At 43.7% G+C, this 20919-nt stretch overlaps 1 protein-coding gene across 2 annotated transcripts in view; it reads left to right on the top strand.

The window, feature by feature from the left end:
* SLC22A23 (solute carrier family 22 member 23) overlaps positions 1–20919 on the top strand; it is a 111999-nt gene that overhangs the window by 81609 nt on the left and 9471 nt on the right. The window contains exons 5-8 of one of the 2 annotated variants that reach the window (XM_075142592.1): positions 2811–2938; positions 9465–9554; positions 15282–15384; positions 18471–18703. In XM_075142592.1, the coding sequence (XP_074998693.1) occupies positions 2811–2938; positions 9465–9554; positions 15282–15384; positions 18471–18703 (554 nt within the window). The remainder of the gene's footprint in view (positions 1–2810; positions 2939–9464; positions 9555–15281; positions 15385–18470; positions 18704–20919) is intronic. The other variant, XM_075142593.1, reaches the window with a different exon arrangement.

Genomic DNA, 20919 nt, shown 5'->3' with positions numbered 1-20919 from the left:
AGGAAGCTGGGCATGGATTGGGGGAAAGGAGGAAGCAGCAGATTTATCTAGGAGGGATGGGTTGGTGGGCTGGGACACCTGCAAATCGAGCAGATGCCTTTGCTGAGCTCTTAGGTCATTCTGGAAGGGCAGAGACGCACCCACGTAAACTGGACGTGAGCACAGGGGTTGGTGACAAGTCTATAAAAATAAGTTAATAGAAGTTAGGCTCCTTTCAAACTCTGTGTGTGTGTGTGTGTGTTAGAGCCTTGAGGGAAGGGGATCTCCAGTTATACAGAGGCATTATTTCCTCTCCCTTGGACGCAGGAAGCCCCTGACAGGACCATGCCATGAAAGTCAGCAAAGGTATCAATAATCCAAAGTAAACTCCTGCTTCACTCTAACCAAAACTGAAGAACTGGGAAGAGGTGGCCAGTTCTTTTCTGATGTTGTTAGGTAGGATTTACCCTCACCAAGACACAAAGTTGTAATAACTGGGCTTGTTGCCCTGGGGCAGACTACTAATTGACACATTACCCCTTTTACATGAGCATGGGTTTGCTCTGCATCTGGACAGGATCACAGTTCTCCTTCCAGCTATGCGCGGTACCTGCCTAGTCTTTTTCTATCTGTCAAGGAATCTTCTCTCTCTTAGGATTTCTCGGGCTTAGGGTCTTTTTTTCCCAGTGTCCCTCCCAATCTTCCCCCTTTCCTCTTCCAAGCAGCAACTGTGTAACAGGAGATGAACTTTTCCCCCTACCCACCCACCCTCCATTCTTTTCTTCGACTGCAAAAGGCTGGTCCTTTCCTCGCTTATGGAAGAGGTAGAAGATTATCAACCAGGTGTCCGCAGTCAGCTCAGTCTGGTCATCTGGGAGACTGCTCACCCTCGGCAGAAAGCTGTCTCGGCTTCATTTATATGTATATAGTATTTCATGCCAGTTGATGAAGAACGAGGTTGTGACCAAATTTCTGTGCGGAAGTCCACAGGGACCAGGGGGTTAGTTTTTTTTTTGACTTTTGAGTTTATGACGGTCCTTGGTTTGGCAAGAGAAGGTGCAACAGTAGTTGCATACAAATGAGCCTTGGCAGCAGGGTCTGTGCTCCAGAAATGAGCTCGGGCACTTGCACAGAAACGGGGCAGCCAGCACTTCCCCTTCTGTGCCTGATAACCTGGGTTCAAAGCAGCCCAGGAGTGTTTAAAGATCCTTAAATGAACCTCCCACTGCTTGCCCTGAGTAATGGAGCAGCTGAAAGACGCGAGGCTTCAGCACTTCCAGTTTGAGAAACCTGTAGGAGCTGGAAGGCAGAGACAGCGTCTGTCCCCGCGAAGCCCGTCCCAACGGCTCTTCCTTCCCTGGGAGAGAGTGCTCCCCACAGGGCTTGTCGTTTGGGATCTGTAAGCGGACTGTTCAAAAAGTGCAGCTTTTAGGCTAGCGGCTGAGGCTATCCCCTCTCTGGAGCCAAGTGCGGGGAGATTTTGCATTCAGAGAATTCTTCATTTTTCAAAACCTGCATTTGCAGTACAGGACTTTCTGCGGGAAGATATGCCAAAGCATCTGTGCAGCACCAGTGGTAGTAAATAAGCTGTCAAGCTGAATAGCTGTCATCATGGCTTTTATCATTTGATATCATTTGGATTGCAGTCTGCCTGACTTCTCTCCTTTTTTCTTCTTAAAAAAAATAATACTTTCTCTATCTAGGATGGAGGTTTCGCTAAGCTGTCTTCCAAATTGCATCAGCCTTAAAAGGTAGTACCATAATGGTGCAATTGCCTGGTCCACTGCTTAGAAGTATAATAACTGAGGCACCATCCATAGCAAAGATCAGTGCTTTGTGAAGGAAATTTGAGGTTTATTATATATTTGAATTTAAAAGTAGTTGCTAAATTTGTTCTTAGAAAGGACTTTTGGAAGATTATTGAAAATGAGGCCTGAACAACAAAGAAAAATACGCTTGGAGCCAGATCTGAAAGTTTTTATACCTGTAAAAGTATGAGAGTGTTTGTTTGTTTGTTTTAAGATCTACATATTTCTTTTGGCTTTGTATGAAAATAACTTCATCTGAAAAAAAAGGAAGAATGATCAGTTAAGTTAATGACTCAGGTGAATATCAGCACTTGAAGGAAACAACCAGATGGAAAATAAACTTTTTTATTTTGTAACTCTGTGTGCATGTGTATATTTTTAAGGCAACTCAACTAACAAAATATTGTCTTTACTAGGGGGAACTTCTAGAGCAACAACTGAATGTTGTCTGGAGCATACTGACCTGTATAAATACAATACTGACCTGTATAAAAGAACGGCTTAAAGTCTGCATATGTGGGAGAAGATTTTTGACATGTTTAAAAATTTAAAAAATCTGTTCCGTTATAATCTTAAAAAGTAATTCTTCTCTTTCCTCTCTCCATCTCTACAAGAGAATCCAAATCACTTTTGTCAGCTATTTTCCTTCTTTGGTCTGAATTACCATGTGTTAACTGCACATGTCATTCATTCCCTGCTCGGCAGCAAACGTCTATTGCGGGCAGTGCTTCCTCCTTCTCCCAGTTCTTTCAAAATTGTATTAAGGAGCAGAACGCCTCTAATATGTTATAAAATTCTAATATGTCCTATTTCTAGGTGATAGGATAGTTTGTGAATCGGTGTAAAAGAAAATGTCATTAATTTGCACATTCTGAATCTTTTTTCCCTCTTATTTGTTTCATGAGTGATTCTTCTGCTTTTTGAAAATAATTACGTAGCTCATGAACGGTTAAATGAGCAGCTAAACACTATCAGTTCTTCCTCTGACAGAAAGTGACCCTAACGTATTTTCCATCTTTGAAGTATTTTCCCAGAGTCCCTTCGGTGGCTGATGGCTACACAGCAGTTTGAGGCATCCAAGGAACTGATCCTTCAGTTCACGCACAAGAACAGGATGAACACGGAAAGCGACATCAAAGGAGTGGTGCCCGGTGAGTTGACAGACAACCACAAATCCCTCCACTCAGATGAAGTTGCTCGCTCTTCTCTAAAGGCTGCACGTGGCATTGCTGCCTAGAATTAAATAATCTATTTACTGCCTGTAAAATCATCCCGTTCGTTCATTCATTCATTCATTTTGCTTTTCTTGAAAAACCATTCCAAACTCTAGCACTGTGTTTAAAATTACTCGGCCTGTTGAGCAGTCCTAGTAATGCAGTTCCATATGTCTTTAGAGACATCTCTGGAAGAATTTTGCCATGGCTACAGAGCACACCTTCAGCCCTGCATGCCTCTGGAAACCTTGTTTTAAAGAAGCTGCTAGCTGGCATCCTGCCCATCACGCCCATCCGCCCAAGACTTATTTTGTTGGTTTGGAGAAGCAGCAGCACTTGAACCCCAAATTCTAAAGCACCAGCCCCGTGGCAGACCTAAACCACATTATGATTTCTCTTCAAAACCTTGCTCCAAGAGCCTTCTTGATTTCCTTTCCTGCATCATCTGAGTGATGCTGCTCTGGGGGCAGGGGGGCTGCAAGCGGTAGCGATAGGGTACAATTTTTGGTTGAGAGTCTAAATTATCGGTTCCTTGGTTTAGCGATGCTTTTAGAAAGAGCTGACTCCTCTTGTCACTGGGATTGTCACTGAAATAGCTGTGCTCCTGTCTCCCAGGGTGTTTTGCAGAAGAGACACTCAGTGTGTGTGTGTGTGGCTCTAATTACAACAAAGGTGAAGAGTTTCTGGATCTTCATCTTACCGGTGCACCCGTCAGATTTGGTTCAGGCTCCCTTCTTCCTTCTCATAGGCCTGACGGTGCCCATAAACACCCGTTTTTCACTGTCACTTGCAATCTGTATCAGACTACCCACTAGTCAGAAAACAGTGGAAATGTTTTTTCCCCCCCACCTTTTTCAAACCGTACCTACTCTGACCCCAGGGGCTGCAGGGAGACCCCACCCAGTAGCTCTGCCCGCAGGGAGGGGTGATGCTTCCTGCGCTTGGCCGATACCCACTGCCCAAGGTCTCTGGGGTAATGTAGCTTCGGTCAGTCAGTGCTAAAGGTGTCAGTCAGATGGACTGGAACAGACTTCATCCAGAACAGAAAAACATCCCTGTTAACATCAGTGCCTAACGAATGAAGCAGTCTTCATTAGTGATGTGCTTAAAAAAACAGGGGAAAAAAGTCCACTCTGGGTCTGTGCTTAGTCTTGGTTTTAATACCCAAGTCACTGCTGTGATTTCTGGCGCAGTTTGCAGACTTGTGTTAATTAGCTTGTTTGCACATGAGTTGGGTGTCTGGGGTTACAGCATTGCCTACAACATGGCTTTGCAATGTAAATTACATTTTTCTGGTAAAGTTCTGAAAAGCTCAGGGGTATGTGAGCAGCTATTAACCTGATGATCTCCATGCCCCCCACCTCCTTTTTGCAGATCTTCCCCAGAAAAAGGGATGGATCTTGCAGAAAACTTATCTCTGAGGCAATGAAGTGTCTTGGAGTTTCCCAACCAACTCTAAATTTGGCTTTTCTCAGCTAGTCAGCTTCTTGAATTTGCAGATGAAATAAAATGTATTTCAGGGGAAAGAAAAAAATAAATCACCTGGGTTTCCTTTAAGGAAAATGATAAAGATGCAACTGTGTGCTAGAGGGATTTATTTAAGCCATGTATAATGATATCGTCCATGGAGGAATGCTAAGTATCAAAATGGTTTCATGACTATTATTTGTGACTGATTACTTTTTCCAGCAGTTTTCATGGTAGGGGCACTGTTTAAGGAGGGGATCCCTTTCATGTGGAAAACAGAGCATTATTACACATCTTGATGCTATGGGTTCCCTGCCTGCAAATACATTTAGATATAGCAGTTGTCAGTACATTACCCTTTGCAAGCTTTAGGTGATACAGAACATGGTAATCTCTGCCTCCTTGCTGACGTTGGATTTGTCGGGGGGGGAGTGGTATTTTTTTAAAAAATGTTTTATTTTTTCCCTTGCTTTCTCTCTTGAAACTCTCTCCGCAGTCCCGCACATTAAGGCTTTCCTGACCCAGCTCTGGAGGGATGCTGCATTTCTGTAGGGAGAGTAAGAGAGGCGCAGTACCAAATGGATGAAATGAGCTTAACTAAAAATTTTGGAAGGAAGGACCTTCTCTCTCATTCTGGGAGCATGGGAGTGTTGATGGTCTGAGTGAGGACAGGAGAAAAGTAGAAATCCCAAATGAAGAATGTGATCAAACCGCAGGCTATGTGTCTCCCAGTGGGTCCTTCAGCAGAAGAAAGCATTTCTCTGCTTTTGTGTGTTATAATCACATACCCATAGTGGCTGCAGCAGGGAATGGGTAAAAAGCTCGTACTTGCCTGGGAGGAAGGATGCCATTGAGCCTGATGCAGATATCATCCCTTATTTCCCCTTGACTCCATTGTTGAGCTTTCCTATCTGTGTGGAGAGGTTTTTGTTTGTGATTTGTTTTACTCTTTGTTTTCCATCTGAAAGGGCTGGAAACTCTTTTGCTTTAGTTAGGGGCCATTGTGTTGCTGGTTATTATTCTTCTCTGCATTGTCGTAACAGCCTCCTGTGATTGAATTACTCCCAATACATTTAAATGATAAACTGCTTACTTGCAATCCCTTCCAGCTGGAAACCCCACTGTAATTTTACTCATACGTACCAGTCAAATTAGTGTATCCTATATAACAGATCATTACAGGAGTTACAGTAGTTTCATGTGTACCAATTTTGGCAGCTGATACAAGTTCCATAATAAAAAGAAGTAGCATTTAAGTGAATGAAGTATTTCTGGGATGGAAGAAAATGCAATTTTGAATTGCTGTCCAAGCAATCAACAGGCTTATTTTCCTTTCTGAAGAATCACACCATTCCCATTGCCTGCTGAAAGCTTTTACTGGTCCATTTGGCTACGTTGCCCGCAGTGGAAAGTGCTACTAACCTTCTGTAAGGCCTGTTTGCTCCATAGGGATGTGGCTCACATGTTGGGTGGGAAAAAAAAGGAAGCAAAATTTATCTGCTGTTTTTGAATTAATCCAATGGGGGGAGAGTGGTTTGCCAGTGCTCTTCTGGGAGATGTCTCTAAAGAGAACAACTAAATGTCTGGTCAGTGGTCCAGCTGCAGTTGAAAGATCCGGCAGCTGCGGTAACAACCCCTGTCTGGAGAAAATCAGCATGGGCAGCTGATGGGCAATGCTCAGCCAGCGAGATAGTACAGGAGTGCGCTTGCATGGTAAACAAAGGAAAGCAACACAAGGGATGTTGATAGGAGTCCAGAGTGCTGTAAATTAACATTGCCTTTATCTTCAGTAGCCTGCCCCAGGGGTGTAACGTAGTGATGATGTTGGTTGCAAAACACAAGGAGAGCCGCTTCCTCAGCACCTTTAAGTGGCTTTATTTTTGAGTGATTGGTACATCTTGTGATTTTTGGCAGGAACAATTTGCCTTCATAAAGAGATTTTTAGTTTTATGTGGTCGTATTTTCTTCTTTAATGCTTAAGAAATCTAGGTGTGTTAACTAGACCTGGTTAAAACATCCCTACTGTTTTGAGTCTCAAAATTTCACCAGTTGGCTCAACACTTTGCCCTCTTTTGGAAATAAAAGTTTAAATTCATTTTTGCATTAAGGGAATTATTTTTATCCAACTGCATATTGAAATGTCATTTGTAAAACAGACTTGGTGAGGTTTGCTGACAAATATTTCAAAACATTATCCAAAAAAGTCAGCTTCAATCATGAGCAAATGAAATATTTTGATAATATTAATTTAGTACAGGTTTTTCACTGCCAGTTTCTCCAAAAACTTTCCCATCTCTTCCCTGTTCCCCTGTGGAACAAGAAACAAACATGCATTTCAGTGCAGCTGCAGGACAGTCGTTTTGACCTGAGTGAAATAAATGCTAAGAAAGCATGGAAAGCTGTTTAAAGAACAGGAGAAAAGAGTGTTTAGGGGAATTGGAAATCCCAATGCGCCAACTGTCCTTACAACTTTTAAAGGCATGTCGTACATTAGATGGCTTTTGTTATTTTGGTAGGATGCATATTTTTAATTCATGTGGGTCAAAGGGTCTGTTGACTGGAAGAGATCGACTGCTGCAAGCTGATCTCCGCTGCAGCAGCACCTAGCCCTGCCGGCGTGCTTGCGCGCGCTGGGAAATGCACCACTTCAGAAGCCCTATCAGCAGTTACCCGAGTGTCAGAATTGATGCTTCCATGGAAACGCACCCTTGTGCGGTTCTCCTTCTCTTCCCCTGTGGTGGGAACCACTTAAGATGTTCCTTCATGGAAAAATAACTGCTTGACCAGGCTGAATAACAAAACCCCCTTTTTGCTCATCTCTAGATGAAAACCGAAGTGCTCCTGTGGGTAGGCAGGTTATAGCTGTTCCTTTCCAAGGTTCCTTTCTAAGCTTGGAGAAATAATATTGATGTAATTACAAAAGTGGCCAGCAAAGATCAAGCGTCCGAATAGACACAAAGACTGTAGCGTGCAGGACACGTTGTGGAGACGAAGAAGGGGGTACAGTGGTGACAAGTACTGTGTGTGTATGTGTGTGGATTGCAGTTAGGAAAAGCTGTGGTTTTCAGGGGCTTTCGTTTTAACGAAGAAAAAAAAAATTATCTTTCACCTTTCTTGCTACTGAGCAACACCCTGCCATGACTTTTCTTTTATTCATCAGCTAGTTTTACGTTGCTATATATACTTTTTTTTCCTGAGCGTGAGGCTTGGATCTATGTACTTACGTGCTTTTTTTTTCATTGGGTAAATAGCAGAGGGAAGGGTGAAAAAGCCTTATGTCTGAAAGTCAGTCTCTTTCCCTAATAGAAGAGATTAACTCTCCCCACAAAGCTTTACTCATATCCTTAGACCATCACACCCACAACTACACTACTGTTTTAAAGCTTGTGGTAGACGAAGAGCCAGGCGTATTAGCCAGAGAAAGAAAGCAAGTTCCCTGGCCCCATAATACAGGTAACTCCGTGTGATGCTACTACGTACAAGCCTGCCAGATGTGTTCCTTTACCAGATCCTGTTTCTTGGTTGTTTAATGGTGCCAAACTTAAATATCCCATGCAAGTTCCAGGGTGTAGTCAGGTAAATGTGGGAAATGTAGTTAAAACAGTTCAAGGTGCTACTTGAAGGCAGCCTTTAAGTCTTACAAAGGACTGTGTGTCAGCCACAGAGATTTCCATCTCACAAAACCAGCGAGTGATTTCTGTTGCCCTCTTGTATGTTAAATCAGCTTTCAAGAGAGGCTGGGTTTCTCCTGGTGGTTTCCTGTTGTCCAAGAGCAGCAACTGATGGAGTTTGTGCAACTCTTTCAGGACATGCAGTATGTGATAAATAGCGAGTAACAAGAATAAAACTGATTAGTGTGAGTCCTCTTCTGCTGGCTATGTCTACGGGAATGGAAGAGGAGAGCCCATGCGCGCCCTGACTGCATCCCTGGCGAGGGCGGTAGTGACCTCTGACAGCAGCAGGGTTTGGAGGGGACAGGGGAAAAAGGGACTGCTCTACTGAGGATGTGCCTTTTGATGCCACTGGGAAAAGCCAAATATGCTAGAAAATTAAAAAAAAAAAAAAAGGGCAGGGGGTGTCAGCCTCTATTGAAGCTTGAATGACTCGTTCTCACCAGTTGAGTCCTCTGCAGACTCTCGCTGGCCGCGCTCCAGCCTGTCGCAGCTGCTCTGTGCCCGGCTGGCACACTGGCTCCTTGTCCGCAGTGCTACCTTTCCTGCCGGAGGAGCCGGCTTTACAGGGCAGGGATCCACGTGCGGAGGGCTGGCAGCAAGCCCTGGCCCTGCCAGTGCTCCCCCGGCCCACGTGCGCCGAGAGGGGAGAGGACGGGTGAGTCTGGATGCAGATGTGAGGCGTTAGGAGAGGAGACCTCGGGAACCAAGCTGAGGCGGAGAGCAGTAAGAGGGACCCGTGGACAGAGAAGAGAGGAAATGGGAGAATGAAAAGAGTTGTGAGAGCAAAGAATAAAGATAGTTGGAGGGGACTTAGAGGGGCAAAGGCAACAAGGGACTGGGGGGAATTAGTGACTGTAGAGGAAGAGGAGAGGAGAGATAGACCATGGAGACCAAAGAGGCTGCCATCATTTGCTGCCCCCTCCCTCCAGAATAAGCTGTTGAGCCCAAGAATTCAGTCTCAGCATTCTTCTCTTGTGAAATCCGCTCCTAAAATGTGTGTCTCACCCCTCCGTACTGCCCAACTCACCTGCTCTGCCTGCTGAGGTTTCCTCCATAGCTCCGGCAGTAGATAGCAGCAATGCATGTCTAGATATCTGAAACCTCCTGATGGCCCAAATGCGGCTCCATACAATGACATTTGAGGTATTCTTTGTGTTATGTTTGGTTTTTTTTTTTTTTTTAATGTTGGTAATGTTAGAGGAATGTAAATGTTGACAAGTCACACTCTGGGAAATGCAAGGGCAACCCTTGCTTGGCCTCCTGGCATGAAGGCATGATAAGACAGCCTTTAATAACATGATTACGACCTATTTTTTCCACAGGGCATAGGATGGACGAATCAGTGCATAGGATGGACGATGCTGTGGGAATGAAGCTGTTGTCTGTTCCTCATTTGTTGCAGAATTTGGAAGGTGTGTAGTGAATGAGGCAGAGGGTTGCAGAAGGAAAGAGGACAGTCTTGGGGAAATGAAGCTGAATGCCTCCTGAAGAGCTGTACTCATGCCCTGTGTCTGCCAGGGATGTCCTTGTACAATGATGGAAATTTCCCTGGAATCAGGCTCTTCCAGTGCTGTCACTAATCCCAGTTTCTTCAGTGTCTGTCTCTAGCATGTAATTCTGGGGCTGGATTTGCAGAAAGCTGGAGCATTTATATCGGCACCTACAAGGGGTATTGCTGCATGATTTTTCTCATTCTGGACACAATTCCTCTGTATTTTATCTCCCTGCCTGCAAAACAGGAATAATCTTTGTCCTTACTCTTACAAGAAGGTGGTGGAGATAATTTTATTGGTATTTTTGAAGTAATGAATACTCTGACAGCACTGTAGGAATGTCTCTGAGGAAACCTATGATTTTGTATTCACTGGGAGGTTTGGATAATAAGGCTGAGGGGCCCATGTTGAATGGGAAAGCTAGAGACATCATTAATAGCTGCCCATTTGCTGACTGCAGTGACCATTTTGGGGGAAAAACTAATGTGTGATCATCTAATTAAGTGCTGTATCATAATGCATATGAGCAATTGAAGATTCCAATGGCAACCTTATGTCTGGCTTTTCCTATCTTTTTTTGAATGTAATTAGAAATACGGGATTGAAACAAATTATTGCAATCAGTCCTTTGCTATTATAGTCATCGAGTTACACAGTTGCTCTCAAGAAATGAGCTTCATTTTAAATGCTGTTAGTATTTATGCCCCGTGCTTTTGCTGGAAGGCCATTCCATAATCCAAATTGCTCTTGTAGTAGTGTACATTTTAGCATTCAGTTCAAATACACTATAGCTGTCCAGGTTCTTCATCTTTTTTCCTTTCCCATTTGCCCCTGTCTGTGACTATCTTTATCTTAAATCTCTTTTTCTCTTTCCCACGCTGTGTGAGCGGACAGCAGCCCCATTCCTTTGCTGAGCTGAAGTTCTCCTCTGTCTCCTCTCCTTTTATAAATAGGCTTGCCAAGGCTTTAGTTTCTTAAATTTTGATGACCAGAATTGTAAAAGAGCACCAGTATTTCATTTTCTGAACTGCAAATACCTCATGGACACAACAGACTGGTACCTTATAGTCACTTGTGATCAAGTAGTATATAACCAAGTCCAATACAGTGTTATCTTCCAGCAGAAGCATTTCCCATTAGTCCCTGAGTGTCTTACCGTGTATTTTGCATTTTTTTTACTTGCTTTTGCCACACACAGTCTCAAGCTTACCCAGTTCCCTCTGATGTCCCATTTCTGTGCTGTACTGCTGGCAGTGCCTCACTTTGTCACCAGCAGACTTCCTTGGCACATTCCTAATGTTTGTGCCAAGCTCCCTAGTGAGGTTATTAAACTAGATTTCTTTTTTTTTGAGAATAAGATGAGTCACCCCGCCACTAACCTCCTGCCATCCGCTTATGATTTCCATTTTTCTACCCCTTATTGCTGTCTGCCCATCAATCAGCTCCTTATCCACCTCATAATTTCTGTATGTGACTTGATAGCCTTCAATATTCCTTTACTATTAGGTTTTTCAAAAATGCAATGTATCAGGCTGCTAGTCCTCCATGATTAAAAAAAAAATAAATAAATGAGCACAAAGGGAGTTCATGGAGACAGAAATCCTGTAAGGTATAAATAACCCTGTGTAGCAGTAATTCAGTGTGGCTGTGAGTAGGTTGCTTCAGCTCTGCATTTTGGACCGATCTACCTCCTGCTGCAGAGCTGTCATGCTCCGGGGATTGATTGAGCCTCTGTGCTGGCCTTCCATAGCTCTTTTCATGTTCAAAGAGCTACTGACAGTATCGTTTAGCAGCCAGAAAAATCCAGCAGAAGTCCATCACCACAGGACACTTGTCATTTTGGACATCCTTTTTCGGCAGCTTGATTTGAGCTTTGTCTATTTTGTCTTTGCCAAGTGGTGCAGAGGTGGGTGGCTTCGTTTGAAGGCTTTAAAGATACTTTCTGATTTTGAAAGCCGTGCTCCTGAAACGCAGAGGATCCCACGAGAATTCAGCAGCGTTGGGAGCTGGAAGTTGGTAGGGTTCCCCTCCCCATGAGACTTTTAAAGTCTCCCAATGAATAGTTTTAATTTCCACTGAGATATAAAGAGTTAGCTTGTTGACAGTTTTCCTGCCGAGTCCCTGAATAGGAGGCCTAGAGTGTGTGTGGGCTCCGGAGTATGGGAAAACTCATAATGGGCCTCTGAGTAAATGGAGAAAAATATTTTTTATTTTCCACACTCGCCCTTCTGGTAAATCAGTCACAACTGAAACATTTAATGCAAATTCCTTCTGAACTGGTGACTTCAATGTGAAATCAAAGAATAGGTTGGGGGTGGGGGTAGTTTTCCTGGTGTTATTCCAGTAACTGAGAGCGCAATAGTTTTGCTTCCATGGGGTTTTAATAGGCATTGGCTTGACTTCTCTTTTAAGATCTTAACGTTGACCTATGAAGTCCAGACAGCCTAAGAGCTGCTGCTCTCCTGATGCCCATCACAGTCAGTCAGAGCAGGTCCTTTCATGCAAAGCAGGCTACCTCCAAAAACAGCGGGCCACTTAAATGAGAGCCAAGCCATCACCACCACTAGGTGATGATTTTTTTGCAAGTCATATAGCTTATTTGTTGCTAGCTGAATGATATTTTAATTATTGTAAATGATTGATTTTGGGGTGGCAGGTGGTTTTTTTTGGAGAATATCTGTCTGGTATATGTAGAAATAAAGGATGGAGAAAGTCGTCAGAAAGGTGGATGGTGTTGGAGATTTGGGGAGAGTCATTCATCTGAAGAAGGTGACTTAGATTTGGAGTTTTAACACATCATAGAGGGATGGAGGAGTAAATAGCTGGTAGAGCCAGAAGGCTTTCAGTAAAAAGTCAGGTGCTGTTTGCATTCTTTGGTGTAAAGTTTGAGGCCAGTTTCTTTTTTTTCTTTTTTTTTTTTCTTTCTTTTTTTCCTCTTTTGTTTCTGTTTTCTTCTTTTTTTTCTGTTTTTTTTTTTTTTCTTTTTTCCTGTTTTTTCTTTAATCCTTGTAATGCAACTGTATCTGGAATCTCTTTGGGGACATTTTCATATAGTGATGCTATGTATCCATGGAGTATAACCCCCATGGTTATCAGGGCAGAAGCAAGAATCTGCTGAAGGGAGACGTGAGGCAGGGTAGAGGCAGGGTAGAGACGGGGTGAAATCCCTCTCATGTGGGGTCCTCGCTGCAGCTGAAGCAGAGGAATGTGTTTGTCAGCTCACGTAACCCACGGGCTGTTCATTACGTGAGGGTAGAACAGCTGTTCAGTGAAAAACAGTACTGGGAATTAGTTTGGAAGGACTGATTTATAAGAAGGGTCAAAAGGGGGCCTGAGTGCACAAGAGAAGGATGCGTGATAATACATAAATAAAGAACATATGGATTGTAGCAACCCCTAATATATGAACAAAGCAGGAGTGGAGGGCAAAATAATGTTTCGCTCGGCAAAGAAGTGTAACCAAGTTAAGTGTTGCTTCTCTTAATTTTATTAAGTTGTGGCTCAGTAAAGCACATCTTGACAATCAAATCTACTTTCTCTTCCCAAAGAAAAATGTCAAAATTACTTTGAGAAACAAAAAAACCCAAGTTAAGAAAATCCAAAGAATATGGCATCAGGGACTGTCTTCTGCTGACAGAGGAGATGTTTTACTTTGACAGGCCAGATCTGGTCATTCTTAGACAGTTTGAGAGTGAATCCTTATGTCCACATGAAATCTGTGCAATGTGTGTTATTTGGGTGGTGTTTTTCATTGTTGCTCTTCAGCTGAAATAGTAAACAGTCATCAAAAGCTTTTCGCAACCTTGTGCTGCTTCTAGTGCTTGTTTTGACTTTTCCGCTGTAGAAGGTTTGGCTTGGGCTCAATTACAGGTTTTATAACTATGTTTTATCTAACTGCGTCAGTTGTTCTGAATTATTTTATTCCCAATTTATTTATAATAAATTTTATTTGTTATATTTACTCCTTTCCAGAATCTTGCTACAGAAATCATTTTGACCTCGTGCTTTAAGATTAGGTGCCATCTTTTTTTATTGCTTTTTTTTTTTTAATATAGCCCTGATCCTTTGCTGAGCCTGCTGAGTGCTCCTGTAGTACGAATACTAATTTGAGCAATTTCCTCTTTTGCTCCACCTCTGTTTTTATGCTTTTGTGAGCTTCATGCTGTGTAGATTCTGGGGAGAAATGGATATTATCAAGTAATAAGGAAAGTGGTACAGGAATTTTCTGCTTAAGTACAATCATTAATGTAAAATACCCTTTGCTGCTTTTCTTGGAAGTATTCCCTGGAGTTACGGTAGATAGAAGACCAGGATTGACCTGTGAGCAGTGAATAGCTCAACTATTTGCATATAAATAGTGTTTCTTTGATTTATTATTTTTATGATACAATTTTCAAATAACAGCAGACAAATGTGTCTTTTGTTTTGTTTGTAAATTGGGGTGATTTATCTCACTTTTTTCCCCCACGGCTTGCTTTTACTTTTCCCTGTCTTGCATCTCTTAAAGAGATTGCTATTCAGTGGAGTAAGGCAGAGGTCGGGGCAGGCCAGTGCGGACGTCTGAGGACACCCAGGCTAATTGCATATGCACGAAGGGAACGGATGCGCGGTCCAGAACAGGGCCACGCTGCCGCCTTCAAATGCAGTCAGTCTAGAAAGCAGCAGTACAAGCCTTTGCCCTAAAAACCACTCCTAGTCCATACTCTTGGAGTGCATCGGTTTTGTGATGCTTCTTTATAGCTACAGCTTCTTCTGTTTTTACCGGACTTTATGCCCTTGCAGCTGTCTCACTGATCCAGTAGCTTGGAAACAGTAGTTTTGTTGGCATGCTTAGGTAGGTGTTCAAGCTCTAACCTAATGATATTTGGGAAGTAAGCAGTCCCCTTCATTACCATCCCGTGCTAACAAGAATATCAGATGCAATATTTGTGAGGCTTGTATGTTACTATAGCATTGCAAAAAAAAGTTAGCTTGCAGCTGCCCAGCACTTTAAGGACATGGTGAGGCTTTAGTTCTGAAACACAAACACAGCTGATGATGCCTAAGGATTTTTCTTTAAGGAAACGTCTTCTGTTTAGGACATCCATCAGAACAATTTTAAATATTTGAAATGGAGAGGGGGGAAGAGGATGAGCTGACATAGTGTCCTAACCACTTCTTTCTGAAACCTCAAAAGATTCCCACGAAAAACAAGTTTGAGCTCCAGTCCTTTCCATGGCTTTTCAGACGTGCATTGCAGAAAGGCAGCAGGTCTTGTAACTGCACAAGCACAGTCCTGCCTGTGGGGGGGGTTAAAAATTAACGGAATCCTGAAGTTCTTCAGAAAATTTTATATCATGCTTGCTGGGATCAAGCTTTGTACTGCCCCCATTTTACATACACGTTTTAAACTGGGAGAAGGTTTGGGGTGTGAAGGAGTTCTTGGGCAGTTCTTCAGCCCCAAGAAGGTTAAGGGAAGCCTGGAAGAAAAGGAGGAACCCCAGGTGGACTTTAGGCAGGTTGTTCAGCATTTTTATAGCTCCTGTTAGTGTAGTCGATAGTGTCCTGCTCTCCAGAACATCCCTCAGAATATCAGTAGTTCACAAGCGAAGCTTCTCCTTCTCATTCTCCTCAGTGAAAGAATAATTTTTATTTGGCTTGTTTCAGAGCTGGAAAAGGAGATCAGCAGGAGACCGAAGAAAGTCTGCATTGTTAAAGTGGTGGGAACAAGGAACCTGTGGAAAAACATCGTAGTATTGTGTGTGAACTCGTAAGTCCAATCTCTTTCTGTTTGAATAGTTCTGTGGTTGGTGAATTGGAAGCAATAATGGGAAATGATAGAAGAGATCCTCTGTTTCCTGGTGTGGGACCCTTCACTACTGTCTCTGATAAAGATCCTGGAAAAACACCAGCTGTTGCAGGGAATTATTTTTTATGGCAAACGTGGAGGAACTCACTGGCTGTTTCAGGCAGCAGCACCACATGTCTTCTCAGGTGTCGCGCTGCATTGCTGTCACCAGTGGTCTCGCACGGCCACGTGCTGGTACATGCTCACGCATGCAGACATCTGCTGCTGGCATCCTGGGTGGGGTTTTTGAAATCATTAATGCCATAGGAGCGCAAGTTCCCGTTGTTTACATCTGATATAGCTGTGTTGCAGAGGAAGATGTTGCTTGCCAGTAAATACAAGCCTGCTGTTGTGTAACAGCTGTCCTTGACAGGTCTTCAAAAGCAGATTACAAAGTGCTTCATATCATGTACGGGGCATGCAGGGAGAATGTGCAGTCTCACACAGAGCAATGTGATGCCTGCGTCCTAAGGCTTCGGCTTGGGCATGCTTACGTGGCAAAACCAGGCATCTGCCTGAGGGTTTTGCAGGTTACAGGCTCTGAGACCTTCTGTCCAGAACTGAGCACCTTGTAAAGAGGAAAAAGATGGGCTGCAAATTTAACCTCTAACCAAACGCAACTTCTGGGAGGGCAGCAGCAGTGGATTTTCTAATTTTTCAATCTTATAAAATGCCCATTTGAATTCCTTTTGTGATTTTTTTCAAATGGGAGGTGGGAGAAGACTGGAAATCCTCCATGCTCTGCTCTGTTTAGAAGTACGTAGCTTTCTTGCGGCTTTTTCTTCATCACTTCAGGGCCGTACTCTGCAGCCTTCACTCCTGTTAACAGGCTCATGGACAGAGAGGACAGCCCCTGTGCTGGGCAGATAGTCACCCAGAGGCACACGGACTTCAGGGGTCGGTCTCCAGCATTACCAGGATTGCAGAACCAACTCTGGTTTTATGGTTTTTGTGTCTCTCTCCCACCTACCAGTGGGTGACTCTCTCTGTTCTGAAACAGTGTTTTCCTCTTAGGCTGAGCTGGTGGATTTAATAGCCAGTGTTTACTGTATTTGTGAAAAATGTTTATGTGAGGAATTCTCCTCTTCTCCCTCACCCTTTTTAATTACGTGCATTTGGAAATTCCCTAAACCAAAACTAGGCAGCCCAAAGAATAACTTCTGGCAATAGCACACGGAGGCTGTTTGCCGTCCAAGTAGAGCGTGAAGCAGATGTGTGTTTGAGGAAATAGCTTTCATGTTTGTTTTTAGGGGGTGGGAAAAAAAACTATTTAATTTTAATTCTGTTATTCCTATTAGATGGGGCTGTGCTAAATTTTAGTAGTTTGGAACATGGAGAAGGAACCTTTTGCAGGGAATGATAAGACATCAAGGGAGATAAATGTATTTAGATTTAAAAGCAACTCTTCTGAGCTGCCTGGCAAGTTAAGATGATAGAGTAATTCCTGGGGAAGCAGGCTGGAAAGCAAAGTCCAAATGATACATTAATTTAGTTTATAGGTCATGGCCTAAATAACAACTTCAGCAAGTGTGTTTGCATGCACAGAAGAGAAAGAGAGAAGATACACACTGGTGAACTCTGCCCTCTTATTAATATTGTTTTGCTGATTAATATTTCTCACATGGGAGGAGTCAATTATAATTTAGATGTCCAAAGCAAATGACATTCTTGTGTAGCAGCAAGTACTTGTGCTAGGTTTTTATCAGGAGGAAGGTGTTTGGTATTGGGGGTGTATTTTTGAACTACAGCATTGATTCACAAGATCACAAGAGAAATTCCCCAGGCCCTGGGCTGTCATGCACTCAGCAATTGCGTATTCCCCCAGCTGTTTCTATGCTTATATTAATATCCAGTTTACACTGACAGAGCTTCCAATTCCTGACCTTCAGGAGAGTAGAGGTGTATCAGTGTAATGTACCTGCCATTCACTTTTTGGAGACCTGGATCCGTGCCTGCCGCTCTGTCAGGCACAATTAATTTGTGACATGAGGTTTGTCTGGTCAGTTTTGCACCACGTCAGCGTGATACTGGGGCTTCTCATATGAATTCTGTACCTCCAGCCCCCTGCTTTTTCCTCTTTCCTCTTTCCTCCTCTTTCCTCTTTCCTCTTTCCTCTTTCCTCTTCTTTCCTCTTTCCTCTTCTTTCCTCTTTCCTCTTCTTTCCTCTTTCCTCTTTCCTCTTTCCTCTTTCCTCTTTCCTCTTTCTTTCCTCTTTTCTCTTTCCTTTTTTCCTTTTTTCCTTTTTTCTTCTTCTTTTTCTTCTTTTCTCGGGGAGCGGGGGGGGACAGGAGAAAGAGGAGTGAAATGGAGTGGCAAGATGTTGATCACTGGCATCACGGAGAAACTTTTAAAAGAAGGGGAGACACATTGCTATGAAGGGTGCTGTAAATGTGTAGATTGAATTAGGGCTTATTGTTTCAAAATTGTAATAATCATTGCAGCACGTGTGACTTCAAATACTCATTTCTAAGGGGTTTTCAGTTGTAACAGGTTAGCTTGGGAAGTGAGATGCAATCTTTAGTATGACCAAATGCCACAGGCAGGCGGGTCTTCCTGGAAGACACATCTGTATTGCACGGTGTTTTGCTGTCCAAGCACACAGGTTGCTTCGTAGCTGGCTCTGTGGCTGTCAGCGGATGCGCTGGGAACAGCGAGATGTCCTTCTCAAGATAGGGGAGTTCTCGAATACACTGGGAAAACCAATCACGCATTAGGAGTCCTTGTAAAGTTGCTCATACCCCAATCGTACCACAAGCAACAGCTATATGAATAAAGCCAGTAGATTGCAAATATCTGGTTGAATAGAGGTTTTTCTTTTGCTTCTTTTGATCATTGCTTATTTTTACAGTAGCACCTAGAAGTCCGAGATGAGTCTTTTTGCACTAGGTGTTGTATTCCTGCAGCGGAAGAAATTCTTCCTGCATTAACGTGTTCCTAGATTGAATTACGTTGCAGTGCATGGCTGCCTTCTCAGCAATGATCTCCTCTTGCCCTCTCCTGTTTCCTAGGCTGACTGGTTACGGCATACATCACTGTTTTGCAAAAAGCATGATGGGGCATGAAGCGAAGATGGCAATTACCCACAACTTTTATGCGGACTACTACACCATGGCTGGGATTGCGCTGGCATCCTGCCTGGCCATGTGCCCGGTGGTCGGGTTTCTGGGGAGGCGAGGAGGACTCCTGCTTTTCATGATCCTTACAGCCCTGGCGTCGCTTCTGCAGCTGGGCCTTCTCAACTGTAAGTTGCAGACGAGAGCTTTTCAGGACCACACGAGTTTGACATGCAAATAAAGGACCAGGAAATATTGGCATTTCCTTTGCCTTTCTCAGGTTTGACATGCCGTACACCTGCTTAGTTTAAAAAGCTGAATTTGAAGGATTCCCCAAACACTTGTTGTCTTAGGTTCATTAACAAAAGGCATTGTGTTCTGGATGAGTCCCCGCGGTGAAGCTCGTTGAGCATTGGTGCTGCTTCTAGGCCTGTCACTTAAAAATAAACAAACAAACAAAAAACACTTTTAATTTTATTTCAGTGAAAGAGCCTCTGGGGAAAGAGCTGGGTAGGGATTTGGAAGGGAAAACTTTCCCGTTTGAGTCTGCTTCTCAAATGGCCTCTAAACCATCAGAATTTAAAGCAGTAGGTGTATATCCTCTGCCTGCTCTGAGCATCTTGCTACGTGCAAGTAATATACAGGTAGCATGGAAATATGCAGCTAAAAGACCCTACTTTTAACATGATGTGTATGTATAGTCCATATGAACGTATACACATGATTTTGTGAGGTGACACAGCTTTTCAAATGGGTTGTTCCTGCCAAAAGCAAGAGTGTCCCACCTTCTCCTTTGCAGGCGGTGACCTTTCTCTGGCCCTTTTGAGCTGCTTCAGCTATTAAAACTGCTACAGAAATATTCCCTTTCCTTTTTTAATTTTATTTTCTTGCCTTAATTTTCTGTTGGTTGAGGCAGTTGAACTTGATGGATAAGAGAGGTAGATGTTGAAGCAGAGGGAAAGCAGGATGTGCTTTGCCTCTCTCACAGTTGCCAACCATTAAACCCCTGTCCCATGAAACCTCACCCCAAGGAAGTTAGAAGAAGGTTGACATGCTTTGGACAAACTAGATATGAGACGAACACCAGAACACTGGTCGTTGCTGTTTTTCGTTTCTAAGTTTAGAAATAATAAAGGGCTTTAATGAGAAAGAGTTTTTTGCATTCAGGATGGAAAGATTTCACATTCCCGTATGCTGAAGGCAGCCCCAAACCAGCAAGAATTGTCCATATTTACAGACTGTGTTTCCTGAAAGCGTTTACTAAGTTAACCTTCAGCGAACACGCTATTTGTGGGAGCGTAGGAGGGAAACAGGGAACTTCTTTCATGAAATGGAGGAAACTCCGAAATTGTGTGTGTTTGCTCCCAGCTTGGCACAGGTGTTTACATTCCCTTTGAGCACACGTTTACCATGTCCAGCAGTCCCAGCTGAGAGTGGGAGAAGCCTCCTGGCTCCACCTCATCCCCAGCCCATTGACAGACTGTGACCCTTCACATCCAGATGCACACTATGCGTGTGTGCGACCTGTTGAAACTCCACGTTCTTGGGGTGGTGTCCATCAGGGTCTCTCTACACTAGATTTGTCTAATTATTTTTTTTAAGGATGTCAGATGTTTGTTGAGGCTGTTGAGGTAATAAACATGCAATTCCTTAGTGGAGAGAAAGTGTGCCAGAGCCATTAGTCTGCTCCAGAGCCATGAAAATCTGGTTGCAGTTTTTCAACAACAAAAAAGGGGTGAGGGAGGTGGGGAGGAACACCTGTAGGAATCATTACAACCTTTTCCATAATGGGTTTAGGTGGTTTTGTGAGCAAAGTTGCTAAAACTAAGAGCAGCCATGGGCTCTAGGTGCGATCTGCTACGTTGGCACCTAGACTTCTCTCAATGCCATGCACCCGTCGGCCTTCCCCGTTCCGCCCTTGCCCCTTTCTTTGTGGGAAGAGGAGGGAAAGGCAGCCTTGAACTTCAGAGCAGCTCATGTCCACCCCCCTAGACCATGCCCCCTTCTTCCTCAGAAGAGCTAGACAGTGTTTGGAGTGAAGCAGTGACCCTGCTGATTATGAAATCTGTTACAGCCTCCTGCATGTTTTAGCTTAGCATAATTTGGGTGTAATTAGCAAATGAAATCAGAATTTGAGGAGGAGGGTGAGAGAGGGAGAGGGGTATTCTCTATCAGTAGCAAACCTGCGGCAGACCTTGAGGCTTGCTGTCTTTGGCCTTTCCTCCGGACCTCAGGGTGTCACGTCGGGACAGGGTGGGACGTCGCAGGAGCCTGGTGGGAGATCACCAGCAGAGCTGTGCCCAGCTCCTGCCGCTGCCCTTCCCCTTGCTGCCCAGTACTGCTGTGTGCTCCTCTGCGGTTAGGACACACGGCAGCTGGTGGCTAACATGACACATGGACCACC

Source organism: Calonectris borealis, chromosome 2, assembly GCF_964195595.1.
Source record: "Calonectris borealis chromosome 2, bCalBor7.hap1.2, whole genome shotgun sequence".
Taxonomy (NCBI): Eukaryota; Metazoa; Chordata; class Aves; order Procellariiformes; family Procellariidae; genus Calonectris; species Calonectris borealis.
The sequence above is the reverse complement of the archived record's forward strand: the minus strand, read 5'-3'. Positions and strand labels throughout refer to the sequence as shown.